The 12,603-nt window shown below is 50.8% G+C and overlaps 1 protein-coding gene across 1 annotated transcript; it reads right to left on the bottom strand.

Moving 5' to 3' along the window:
- Nucleotides 1-7,174: 7,174 nt before the first annotated feature.
- Nucleotides 7,175-12,055, bottom strand: MLN (motilin; the record flags this gene model as incomplete). Its single annotated transcript, XM_084228373.1, is given in 4 exon segments — nt 7,175-7,195; nt 7,197-7,256; nt 9,953-10,069; nt 11,939-12,055. Coding segments are annotated over 4 exon segments (315 nt in total).
- Nucleotides 12,056-12,603: the final 548 nt, after the last annotated feature.

The raw sequence follows: 12,603 nt of genomic DNA, 5'->3' as shown, positions 1-12,603 counted from the left end.
TACACCCCCGCCCGCTGCGCGTCCCCCGCACGGGTAGGCACTCAGTGATGATGTCGTGGCGATTTAATGGATGGATTGCTTAATGGTGAAAGCAAGACACTGTGGAGCGAGGGGACCCTTTGCCCCTCGCTGTTTGGCCTTTGTTGATCGCTTCGCGCTCAGGGAAGGCGGCTGCTTGGGCGAGGACTGGACCCCAGGCACGCTCTGAGGCCTGGTTCCACTCCGGGTCGTGGCCAGCCGCCCCCTGTATATTTTCTTGGCAGTTAAGTCACTGACCAAGTGCTTGAGGGCCCTGCCTGTGAGGCAGAAAAGTCAAATGCCCTTGGGCTCTAGTGGGCGGCTCAGGCTTCTGGGGGAGGCCATATGGCCGCCTGGTGGGCTTTTCATAAGGAGAATGGGTGGGGGAAGGCCCTAGAGACAGTCTTGTGTCGCTTGTAGTTTAATTTGTGAAAATCCCAACTCCGCCACTCTTAGCTGTGTGATCATATCCAATTAACATTTCCAGCCTGTTGGCCAGGGTTGCTGTGAGGATTAGAAGAAGTAATTTGTATAAGGTGCTTAGGACAGTGCCTGGCACAGGCTCTGCGTGTTTATGCTTAACCCCTATCTCTGCAGCATCAGTGCTGCGGAGAACCTCCCACAGGGCCTGCTGCTTGATTATAAGAAGACTCTTAGCAGGGAAACCCCTAAGGGAAGCTTGGGGATAGTGGCAAACACAGAGCTATGGTTCATAGTCTTCCTTCTGCTTCTCTCTCCCTCTTTGTATTCTTTCCACATCCTTCATCAGCTGACTTTCCCAAACATTTATTGCCAGCACGGTAGGTTCCATTCCATTTCTACGCTCCAATTTGGTCTCTTCTACTCCCCTCCTCCTCTGCATTCCCATAGCCCACCCCCACCTGTCTCTCCCCCCACCCCACCCTCCGTGGATTCCTGCTAAGACCCTTGTGCCAGTGGTTTGCATTCCTGCCACTTGCTCTCACAGGGACCTTCAACACTGGCCACAATTGCTGGGAAAATTACAGCCTCGGCTTGGTCAGGCTTCTGCTGTTAGCCTCCCCATCTCCCCTGACTTAGCTGCTCCCATGTGGTGCGATTTCTCTCACCAAGTGTTGTTTTCCTTTTCTCTGCCTGTGTTTGCACGGAATGCCATGAATTTGATGTAGTGATTGCCTAACACATATACCACATAATAGTATTTTATTTCTTTCTGAAGCACTGTTTGCATGACAAATGAGTTGGTAACATTTGTGCAACTCCTTGCAGCTGTGCAGTTCAATATATAAAGAACAAGCCTTTCGGCATCAATACTGGCCCTGTGTATTGTAAGAGGGCTTGAAACTGATGCTTAAACAAAGTTAACGTTACAGCATTTCACAGAGTTACAGTCTACTTCATCACAATGGATCTCAGGGTGATTTAAAAATATGTACTGAACTGGAGCCACCCCAGGTGGTCCCAGTGTGGGCTACTCAGCCGTCCTTGTGTCTGGAGATGCTGCTGCTGCTGCTACATACACCTAGGACCAGATGAGCCTTAGCCCTCCCACCCCACCCCAATCCTTGTCTCCCCACTAATTTAGAACCGACTTCCATGACCTTTTGTTCCTGTGGCCCAGCCTTCTGCCTCCATGTGGCTTCTGATAGTCCCGGCCTTGTCTCAGCAGGTCTGGCAGGCCTCTGGTGTAGTTTGCTGCAGCAGCAGGAAGGCTACAGAGCAGGATCTCTATGATGCCATGCAGATGGGGCAAAGGAAAGTCCTGGAGCCCTTGGTGGCTTTTTCAGGGTTTTATTGAGTTTACTAGGTACACGGCAGGCAGGGGTGCTGGGGAGGCAGAGGTGCTAGAGGGCCAGGAGGCTGGCAGGCCTCCCAACCTCTGGCCAGTGTTTACTATTTCTGGGCTCTCTAGTGTTCTCTCGTGGTATCCCCGCTGTCTCTGCTTCTCTGCTGGTGCTATTCTCTCGCTTGATCTCCTTCTGGTGGTTCTGCTGTTCTGCTGGCGTCCCCGTGACACCGCCCTTATAAGCCCCAGACTTAGCCCAGGTGTATCCCACCTATGCATGCCCACACCCCACTCCAGGTGCCCGCCATCAGGCATGCATTCAGGATGGCAGGGATCCATCATCAGTACTAATGGCGGGAGGGCAGAAAAGCCTGACACTTTACTTACCCTACACTTGCCATCACTTACACCTCTTTGCCATCAGTGCTTCCCTTCCCACCCCTCGGAGAAGAAATCTCACAATCTGATTGAGAAAATCAATCATTCCTCTCTGCTCTGGGGCCTTTCCTCTTGAGCTCCCTGCTCCCTTCTGTGCTTTCCCTGGAGAGATAACACCTCTGTAGTCCTCTGCCAATATTTTTTGCCCCGAGCCCTGGTACCTGGTGCCGCTTTGGTGAAGTCAGCCCGTTTCGCTCTTCACTTCCCACCATAGGATGCTTCCTTCACTGACTACTGTGTAGACCCCGGAGGGCTCAGCCTCAGTGCTGCTTTGTCTCCCTCTCCTGAATCTGGAGCTGCCCCTGAGGTCCTTTGAGGTCTTCTAGAATCTCCTTTTCTATGTCTTCAATGCGCTGCTTTGGCTGGCCCTGTAGAGTATTAAGGGCAATATTGCAAAGTCAACGGCTGCCCTGTGTGCCCTCCTTTCTCTATCACTTTCTTGTGGGTTCCTTTTTAAGGTGAGTCGCTCAGGCTGCGGTCGGTCTTCTGATTTATTAAAGGCAAAAGAAGAAAAACAAGCTGTAATGTCTAAATCTACTTAGAAACCACATGTTTAGGGAGACAAGGGGGCTGCTATGGGGACGCTTCGGATTCCCGGAGGGCTGCCACGCTGCCTGCGGGTCCTGCTGACCTCTCTCTGTCTCAGCAGAGCCTTACAATAATAACAGCCATAAATCTTTTAGTGGGTTCCATTCTCTTTCTCTTCCTGCAAAAAGCCCTGCACACATTAATCAGGTTCTTAAAGATGCTCAGGGACCATGGACTTGTCCTTGAGCCACCTCGTGGCCTCGTGGCTCTCTCTGCTATTCTGGGCTGTCTTTGAAGCATGTCATGGGTGCTGTCACACTGGGGCCCGGGGGCGCTGAGAATGTGGCTGAAAACATGGCACGATGTTTACTGCGGCACTATTTACAATAGCCAAAATATGGAAACAACCCAAATGCCCCAAAGCAGAGGGCTGGATCAAGAAGATGTGGTGTATCTACACAATGGAATACTACTCAGCCATCAAAAGAGACAGACTCATGCCATTTGTGGCAACATGGATGGAGCTGGAAGGGATTACGCTAAGTGAAATAAGTCAGGAGAAAAAAGATAAATCCTGGATGGTTTCACTTATATGTGGAATATAGAGAACCAAATAAAGAGGGGGGAAAAAAGGACAAAACTTGCAAGCTGACCATAGGTCTGAGGCATACAGTGGGGGTGGGGGAAGGGTCACAACGGGGGAAGGAGGAGCACAAGGGCCTGTAGGATCACAGGTGCTGTGGTGGTGGGAAGCTATGGGGATTACACTGGAGGGGAGAAATCCAACATGATCCAAAAATTAAAGATGTAAGAAACAAATGGCAATGAAAAACTAAATATATAAATAAAAATTTGAGGTACCAAAAAAAAAAAAAAAGAAAAGGTGCACCAAAGTGGGTGCCATCTTCGGCTCAGATTTTGAAATGGAGCCAGCACTACCCAACTTTTTATCCCATCCTGGTGCCTCATCTCAGTGCCCCCACGTAAAGGAGGGTTGCTGTTTTCATCTCTGTAGGTCCAAGAAAGGGACAAACGGGCACAGAGCCAAGTCAGGATGGGTTTCTTGGGGCAGTGATGTCACCTGCTTTTCATAATCTGTTGATAATGGAACAATGCTTACACTCGTTTGACCACTCTCACACTTTGATATCTGTGGGTAAATGTTCCTTTAGAGCACAGACTACATTCCCCAATGTCAATAACAAATTGTGTATGAAGAAAAATGTAATGCTTTCAGAACATTTTCTTTTGGGCTTTGTCCATGATTAGATTATACTAAATTACAGAGTACAGATATCAGGCAATTACTCTTTGCTTTTAACTATTCAATTTCATGGCAAATCCATGTAGCTCAGTAATTATAAAATCACACCGATGTGGTTACCAAGAAAATACCTCATCATCTCCATCTTGTGGAGCTCAGCTCAGGTCACCCCATAATTACCCATGGTCCTGTTAAGTGTAAAGTACATTCCAGATGAAGACTGGCAATCTGCAACTCTGTAATTGTCAGGTATCTGGAAAGATTCTTGCAGATTTTGCTGGGTAACCCTCCTCGGGATATGAGGAGGCCTGGCATCCTTGAGGACACATTTCTTCTGGGCTTTCTCCCCACCTCTGATCCCAGCGGCGTCCTGGTCCAGGCGTTCTATGGCTTTAACCAACAATGTGTCTTTACCCATTTTGTGCAAACACGGTCATTTTCTCTTGGCTCAGCTCACAGAATCCTGCCCAACCTCCCCCAATTTTAATTTCTTCCAGGGCTGTGCATGTCCTGTAAGCAATCGAGTTCGCTGTCCTGGAAACTGGAGGAGCTCATTGGAGAAAAAGAATTATTTGAGCCGATTGTGTGAGAAATCGAATAGTGGCAGGAGGAGGAAAAACGAGAAGAAAGGAGCCGACACATCTAAACAGGCAGTGGGGGCACTGTGCATACAGATGCAAGTGGAGGCTGGGTCCTTGTTGCGGCTCATTACTGAGAGCACATCACAGGCCACCGTGAGGGTCGTGGACAGTCCCGGCAGCAGAGAGCGTGGCCCGGGGCTCTTCCGCAGGACACAGCACCCTCGCGCTTCCCAGGTGCTGTGCTTGCTGAACCAATTCCCTTTTAAAAAAAAATGCAGACCACCTGGGGTGAAATCTTCCAAGGGTCTCTTCTCTCACCTGCCTGTTTCTACTCTGCTATTCAACCCCTTGGGATCATAAGGAAAATTCCTAAGAGGATGCTAGGGAGCTCCTGCCTCAGAAATGCCCGTGTGTGGGGAACGTGGTCTTAGCGAGGGACAGCTCAGAGCGGAGGGTGAGGAAAAGACAAAATCTGTTTTCCACTTGGAAAGAAACTGTGAGCATTTTGTTTTTCTGCTTCTTGGAGTGTATTACAGATAATGGAGTGAACTGGCATGGTGGAACTCCGAAGGGCCCGGAGAAGTCTTGGATCCTGTTCCTCCCAATCTCATGCTTTATAGATTCCTGTGTCTTTCTTCTTTCTCTCCCCCTGTGCCCTGCTGCAGCCCTTTCTCTCCATTTATTATCTGGTGTCTTGGCCAAATGTCCCCAAACCTCCAGGTGCAATTGGGTTGATCAGCACGCATTGGAAATTGTGTGAAGGTGCCATGTGCAGGGTGCCATGGAAGCTTTGCATCTTCAGAGCCCCCAGTCAAGGGTCTTTTTTAAGGGCTGGAGTCTTCTTGTTCCAGTAATTACTATCTGTGGCTAAGCCCACACAGTGGTTGGGGCACTGTGTCTAATTGCTGGTAACCTATGGATGGAGGGAGCTGCGGCTCCTCTGTGGCCCCAGTTTATAAATAAATGAACATTCATTAATATAAAATTAAATTAGAATGAAATTTCCCACGTAGTTTTGTTGAGAAGGCAGAAATAAGCGGGTTGGCTGTGTAATTTCACTGCAGATGCTGGAGCATCTCGTCACAAGGTGGTAATAATAATAGTAATTTACTCTTTGCTTGGTGCCCGGGTCCCCAGATCTCAAGGCAGATATCACCTCTTTGCTTTTGCAAAGGCTCATTGAGGTTAAAGGGCTAGCTGGAAGTTAACTCAGCAAGGGGTTGAGAGCAGAGGCCTTAAAACTCTCTGGCCCATTAGACCTTGAGTTCATCAGTAAACAGAAAGTGGACCAGGATTCAGAGACCCGAATTCCAGTCTGCCCTGCCACTGACTCAGTTGTGGGCGAGAAAATCAGCCAGCTCTCCGGGCCTCAGTTTCCTCACCTTAACTGAAGAACTGAAGCACATCTTCCAACTCCATGGCTCTAAGTTAGTATTTGAGTTCTAGTCGAAAGTTCTATAAGTTCTATTTGAAAATAGAGCTTTAAAAAGGCACACATTTGGTTAATGTATGCACCATTTATAGCCAACTCCCTCTGAGTTTAGATTTCCCCCCCTTTATGGCATGACCTGAATGTGACATTTGGAAATTAAAATATTAAATAAAAGAGTTATTTCTGTATGTCTCACGCTTTATTTGCTGGAAGGGGATTTCCTTGGGAGAGGGTGTTTTCCTTCTGGATCCAGTTGGTAGGCTGCGCAGGTTTCTAGGACCTCCCTCGGATGAGAGAGGGCCCCCAGATCTGTCCACCTTCTCCCTGAAGTGGGTAGGTATCACTTGGCTGTTGCAGGAAAGCAAAAGAAGTTTGCAGTTCAGTGGTGTCAGCTGGTCGGCTTTAGAAAGCATCTTCTAAACCCACTTGCAGTAGGGAGGGAAGAGGGAGGCCCCCAGCAGGGGCGGGTTTTGTGGCCTTTCACTGAACCTCTAGCTTTTTCTATAGTCTGGGGCAAGTTCCTTAACCTCTGCTTCCTATGACACTTCCTCTCTACTTCTCTGCTCTCCTCCTGGGGACTGTGAGAAGTAATTGGTGGCTGTTTGTCAGATGAGACCTAGCTTTGCACGGGTAACCTTGAACTAGGCAAGGCCAAAAGGGGCTCAGGACTTCCATCTGCAGAACAGATGAATAAGTGCAGGCTTTTGTGGCCATGCTGCACCGAGGCGTGCTTCAGAGTGCCCACCCAGCGGAAGTGTTGTTGGGGGAACTTCTCTGGAGCCCTGGGAGCGTGGGGGTGGGTTGTTTGTTGTCCCTCTGCACAAAGGTATTTGAGAAATGGACCAGAGCCATCAAGGCAGGGCCTTCAGATGCCCCTGACTGGAGAATTGGCCTCCCTGGCCACCAGCAGCTGTCAGAACCCCCCTGCTCTGCAATTAGGCCCCCACCTTGGAGACAGCTGCACTTGCCCGAGAAGATGGTTTCATGGTTTCAAGTGCAAAGCAGAAAAACAAAGCGCAGTCACCAAACCTGGCTCAGACATGCTTCTGGAATATTTACATCAGAGGGGGCGGAGGCCAGATCCCAGCTGTGGCTGCTGAGGCGCCCCACCCTCCCCATACCGTTCTGGGTGGACAGCAGCGCCTCGCTCAGCAGCCCTTCCAAGGCGGCCCGGTACTTTTCCAGCTGCCTGGAGTTCATCCTTATTCCAATTTCCACAGGAGCAGTCAGCTGTGAAATAAGGCAGAGTTAACAAGAAGAGAGAGGCACAGAGAGGGTCCTTAACCCCAGAGCCCCACAGGTGGTAGGAGGGACCACCCGCAGCCCCACTATCCTGCTGATGCCTCCCACCTCCATCCTCTGGGATCCTCTGGGGTTTCAAGGGCCCACAGAGAATTCTGGCCCCCTCCCCCCAGGCCTAAGCAGGGGGGTTGGATCCTGGAAGTCACTGAGATCTGCTGGGAGGGGGATCAACAAACAGGGTGGGCTTGGCAAGAAGCCCTTGGCTTTCATATGGGGAGGGAACTCCCCACCCGCTTCTGAATAAGAGTAGCTGACAATATAGAGCTTTCTGATGCCAGGCATCCTTCTGAAGTGTAGTTTAAGTCTTGCAATAACCCTACGTACAATGTAGATGTTATTAGTGTCCCCATTTTGTAGGTGAGGACAAAGAGGTTGAGTAACTTGCTCAAGGCTACACAGGTAAGTAGCAGAGGGAGAAGACATTCCATCCAGGGGACCTGGCTCGAGCTGCGCTTTCTCTAGCACTGTGGGGACACGAGTGACACCCTTGAGCAGCGCTCTAGAGACTCTCCACCAATAAAGGTTGCGCAGGTGAGCCAGCGGTGCTGGATGGTCTTGCCATCATCCCTCACAGCTTTCCCTACTCAGGGTTTTGCTGGACAATCCAACAGGCATATTTGGAGACTCCCTGTCTCTCTGGGGAGGTGTCTCAAGGAGCCTGGGCTCCAGCCCTGCTACGCCGGTCTCTTGCAGTGGTTCTGCCTGTCCACTTTCAAGTGAGGAGTCTGGACTAATGATCCAGAAAGGCCTGTACATCATGGGAGGACCCAGAGGTATTTCACTCCAAGCCTCCTGGGATATGACATGAATATAACATGAAAACTGGAGTGAGTGTCTTCAGCTCGGCCTCAGATGCATTTAGAGGGCAGTTCTGAACAAACATTGCCTTTGCCAACTGTAGGGCTTGAAAGCCAAAAGAGTGTGTGGGAAGGAAAGGACACCTCTCCCCCCAGCCCCAGCACAGTATTGCAATAGCTTCAAGGTCACTCTCTGGGCCACAAAATTTTTGACCCTCCAAGTTGTGTCAACCCAATGGGGTAGAAAGAACACCGGCCAGTGGGAGCTCTGCCCTGACTGTGTGACCTTGGCAAGGCCCTCACTCTCTCTAGATGTCTGGCTCCTCTCATCCCAAGCCCCTTTGCAGGGAAGTTCCCCACACTCAGTTCTGGGGTCTCTTCCTCCGTCCACCCCATCCCCTCAGAGATCTTACCTCATCCTGGCTCAAAAGTTCATCTCACTGATAACTCCTACACTTTCTCCAGCCCTAACCTCTCTTGAAATCCAGACTCATACTGACCTGCCTGCGCCACATGGTCTGGCCTCACCTCCAGCTTCTCCCTCAGCCCTCTCTGCTCTAGTCACTCTGGTCTTGCAGTCCTTTAGTGCACCAGGCTGACTCCTGCCTCAGGGCCTTTGCACAGGCTATTTTATCTTTCTAGAATGCTTTCCCTCCAGACATCTTCTGGTCACTCCATCCTTCTCTTCAGGTCTTGGCATTAATACCATCTAGTAATGATCCACTCTGATCACCCTATTTAAAATGTAAACAATCCCATGTCCTTTGCCTGCCTTATCTCCCTCATAACACCTGTCACGCTATAAAGTTTGCTTATTTATCCTGTTTGTGGGCTATTTCTGGCCCGCCATTGGAGGGTGAGTTCTGTGAGGGCGGAGGATATGTCCCTTTCATTCACCACTCTGTCCCCGGGGCCTGGAAAGCACCTTGCACAGAGCAGGGACCCAGTGAGTACCCATCAACTGAATAAATCAGTCTGTGAAAGTAAAGAGCCCTACTGGACAGACTCAAGGCTCCTTCTAACCCCCTCACTGTACATCCAACATTGGTGCTGAAGGTCAAGTGCCCTGTGTCTAGATGCTGTAGCTGTCTCCTGGGTTCTTGTCTAAGGGAGGACCTGGCACCTTGTCATCTCTCTCCTGAGGACTGCCGCTGCTTGCTGACTGGTCTCCTGCCTCTGTGCCTGCTGCTCCAGGTCTCGCTAGGTTGGATCAGGTGACTTTGAGCCTCCCTGACATCTTGCCTGGCCCACCAGCCCCTGCCAACCTCTTGCCTCCTTCCCGTACGTCTTGCTTTGAGGCCCACAAACCCACCGGGTACCCGAGGTACAGCCTTTACACTCCATGTTTGTTCTGGCATGTCATCATTCAGAATGTCAGGTGACATTCAATCAAATGTCACTTCCCCCAAGAGACCTTCCCTGGCCCTTCCCCCAGCCAAAGTGCCCCCAAACCCACCCTATCACCCTCTATCGTACTCCTTGTCTGGCGCCAAAGATGGTTTATTGTCTCATTGCTGGTGTCTGTCTCTCCTGACTAGGAGGGAGCTTGCTGCATGAGGCACCTCAGAAACCCAATAGCTTAAGACCAGCCCTTGGAGCTGCCCCCCCACAGATGAACTTGGCCAGGAATCCCGCCCCTCGTAGTTCAAACGGCACACCCAAATTGTTACTGTTAATTAAGTTAAAATGCTGAGAAGAATGGCTGCCCTTCATACATATTAAGTGTGACCTAGATGCTGGGTTCACTTTTGTCTCCTAGAACATTCCATTCTGGCTAGGGGAACCAGCTCCCTGCTCGACTTCTCTGCAGTGTCCCCATCTGCTCACCTTGATAAGTTGGTTTTCTTCTTCCTCTGTGTGCTCCACGGGGACCAGGGGGCCCACCTCCTCAGACCTCTGCTGTACACTCAGGGATTTCTTTCGCCCTCTGTTCTGCTCCCTTTCCTGGGGCAGAGCAGGAAATTGGAATCCACCCTCCCTCAACAACCTCCAGGTCCCTTGTCCCTGTCCATGGTGCTAACTGGCCTGAGCTGCTCACCGGCCCCAAGCACCCCTTCTCCCCGGGTGCTTGCTGCATGAGGCACCTCAGAAACCAACAGCTTAAGACCAGCCCTTGGAGCTGCCCCCCAGCAGATGATCTTGGCTAGGAATCCCGCCCCTCGTAGTTCAAACGGCACACCCAAATTGTTACTGTTAATTAAGTTAAAATGCTGAGAAGAATGGCTGCCCTTCATACATATTAAGTGTGAAAATGCGTCTTTCTTAGCAAACAGCCTATAAAAAAAGTGGCAAGACAGCCTAGCCTGAGAGGGCGCCATGGGGTGGCCCAGAAACTCGGAGTCCCTGGGAGGTGATTTATAAGAGCAAGACAGGGAGATGAATTATGGAAGAACGAGTTTGCAGCTTCTTCATAAAAATCCCGGTGCCTGGCAATTATGAGGAGAAAAACCACAGAGCATATTAATTTAAAGTGTCCTCTCATTGCCATTTTACTAGTTTATAAGTGCTACCGAGTCAGACTGTTCCTGTCCAGCCCCACATCCCGCCTGGCATCCTGCTTGCCAGCTGTCCAAGGGCTGAGGCCAGAGGTGCCCTGTGCCCTCGGTCCTTGTGTGACACTCTTGGGATTCGGCTCTGGACCTGCCGTGACACATGGCTGTTCTAGAACAATGGGCGGCCTTTTTGAGGGGGAGCTGGAAGGTGTATTTAGGGGGCCCTCTGCACCTTTTCCCTGCTTCCATGTCTCTCCCTGAAGAAGGGGCGCTTGGTCCAGCTTTGCCCCTGCAAGGACACTGTTTCCTGGGGGAGCGGGTGAGACTCAGGGTAGAAGCGTGCCCTGGACAGTGTATAAACACAGCAGTGGCCAAACCACAGCTCACGCCCTCCCAGACCCCCAACTCAGGTATTTGTCCCTACTGGAGCTCAGTCTCAGAGAGTGGGACATCACCGTCCTGTTGCTTCATCTCCTCAGGTCAAAGAGAAACAAATATTGGCCAGACACTCAGAACCCCTTGGCATCTAAAGCGAGAGGCACAGGCGGCAGGCCCAGCAGCCCAGTTTCCTTAGGCCCTGATGCCCGCGTTCATAAACCTGCCTGGGTTTCTTCTCGAATAAGAAGGAAGTGTTGGGCCACCGCATGGGAAGCCCCTTCTTTGTCATCCTGGATGTTTGCTCTCGCTCCGGTTCCTCCTTCCTTCTCCTTCAAGACCCAAACTCAGGTTTTATTTTCCCCTACAGGCTTCCAAACACGCTCCAGCCCACAGTGATTTCTCCCTCCCCTGAACTTGAGTACTTACCATCAACATCACTTATTGGGCGATTAATCATGTCCTGCCTTGTGACATCTCCCTTTTGTCTTCTATTGTTAGTTAATTTTTCATGTGTTTGTGTCTTGGCTCCCAGGCGCCTTGAAGATGGGCAGATCTGAGATTTCCTTGCGTGTCTGGCCTTTCACCCAAGGCGGCCCTTTGTACACAGGGATGCTCAGCAAATATTTATTGGCTTGTTAATTGAAAATTTCCTCTCAAGTATGGGCAGGGATGAGAATTGCTGTTGCTTGTGGGAGCCACAGACACCTTTGAGTGACACTGGTGGAGTAAAGGTGGCCAGGGAGATGGCTGGAGCTTGGGGTGTGGGTATCTTGTGTCCAGGGTCTTTGTGCTCTCCCTGGTGTCATTAGCATCGAGGATTAAATGTAGGTTTACTGAAAGGGCCCTTGTGACTTTGAGGGAGCGATGCCATATGGTGCTGAGCAGGGCTATGGGTTACTGTGGTGGTGTTGGGGGGTGGGCAGCCGGGGGGGGGGTCTCTTACCTGCATCTTCTGCATTTCACTGTAGGTGAAGAGGGGAACAAAGGCTTCTGTCTGTGAGGCCAGCATGGCGACCACATGCACCACCAGCAGGGTTGCCACAGCCTTGCGGGACACCATCTTGGAACTGGACAACGATAAGGAGCTCCTGTCACCAAGTACAATGGTGGACTGTTGTCCTGTCAGAGGCAGGGTCGCTCAGCTCTGGCCTGTGCCCACCTGTTGCTGTGTGATCTTAAGCAAGCTGCTTAGCCTCTCTGGACTTGGGCCTGGGGTGGGGCTTCACCAGATGAGCTCAGAGGCTCTCTGCTCCAGACTGTGGAAGCTGACCTAGTGCTATGCAGAGGCCCCCAATCCCCTGCTGTACATTTGGGAAGAAACATTCTACTTGACAGCCCTTTGCTTTATCTTAGGCGCTGTCTTTTGGGGTCAGCTGGACTCATGTGGAGACCTCGTGTCTCAGAGAAATATATCTCCTATGTTATCAATAGCTACACACCGAGATCCAGGAAGTCTTCTCTGCTTCCTGAGCTAATTAGGGTGATGAAGGGATGGTCCCAGGGCCAGATGCTGTTGACTCGACTTCAGAGTACCAGGTCAAGACCCTGGGTGTAGAGCAGAAAGGGCTGCATTTCCCTGCTCTTGTGGAGCCAGAACCAGATGGAAAA

Source organism: Talpa europaea (genome assembly GCF_964194135.1).
Source record: "Talpa europaea genome assembly, chromosome: 2".
NCBI lineage: Eukaryota > Metazoa > Chordata > Mammalia > Eulipotyphla > Talpidae > Talpa > Talpa europaea.
The sequence above is the reverse complement of the archived record's forward strand: the minus strand, read 5'-3'. Positions and strand labels throughout refer to the sequence as shown.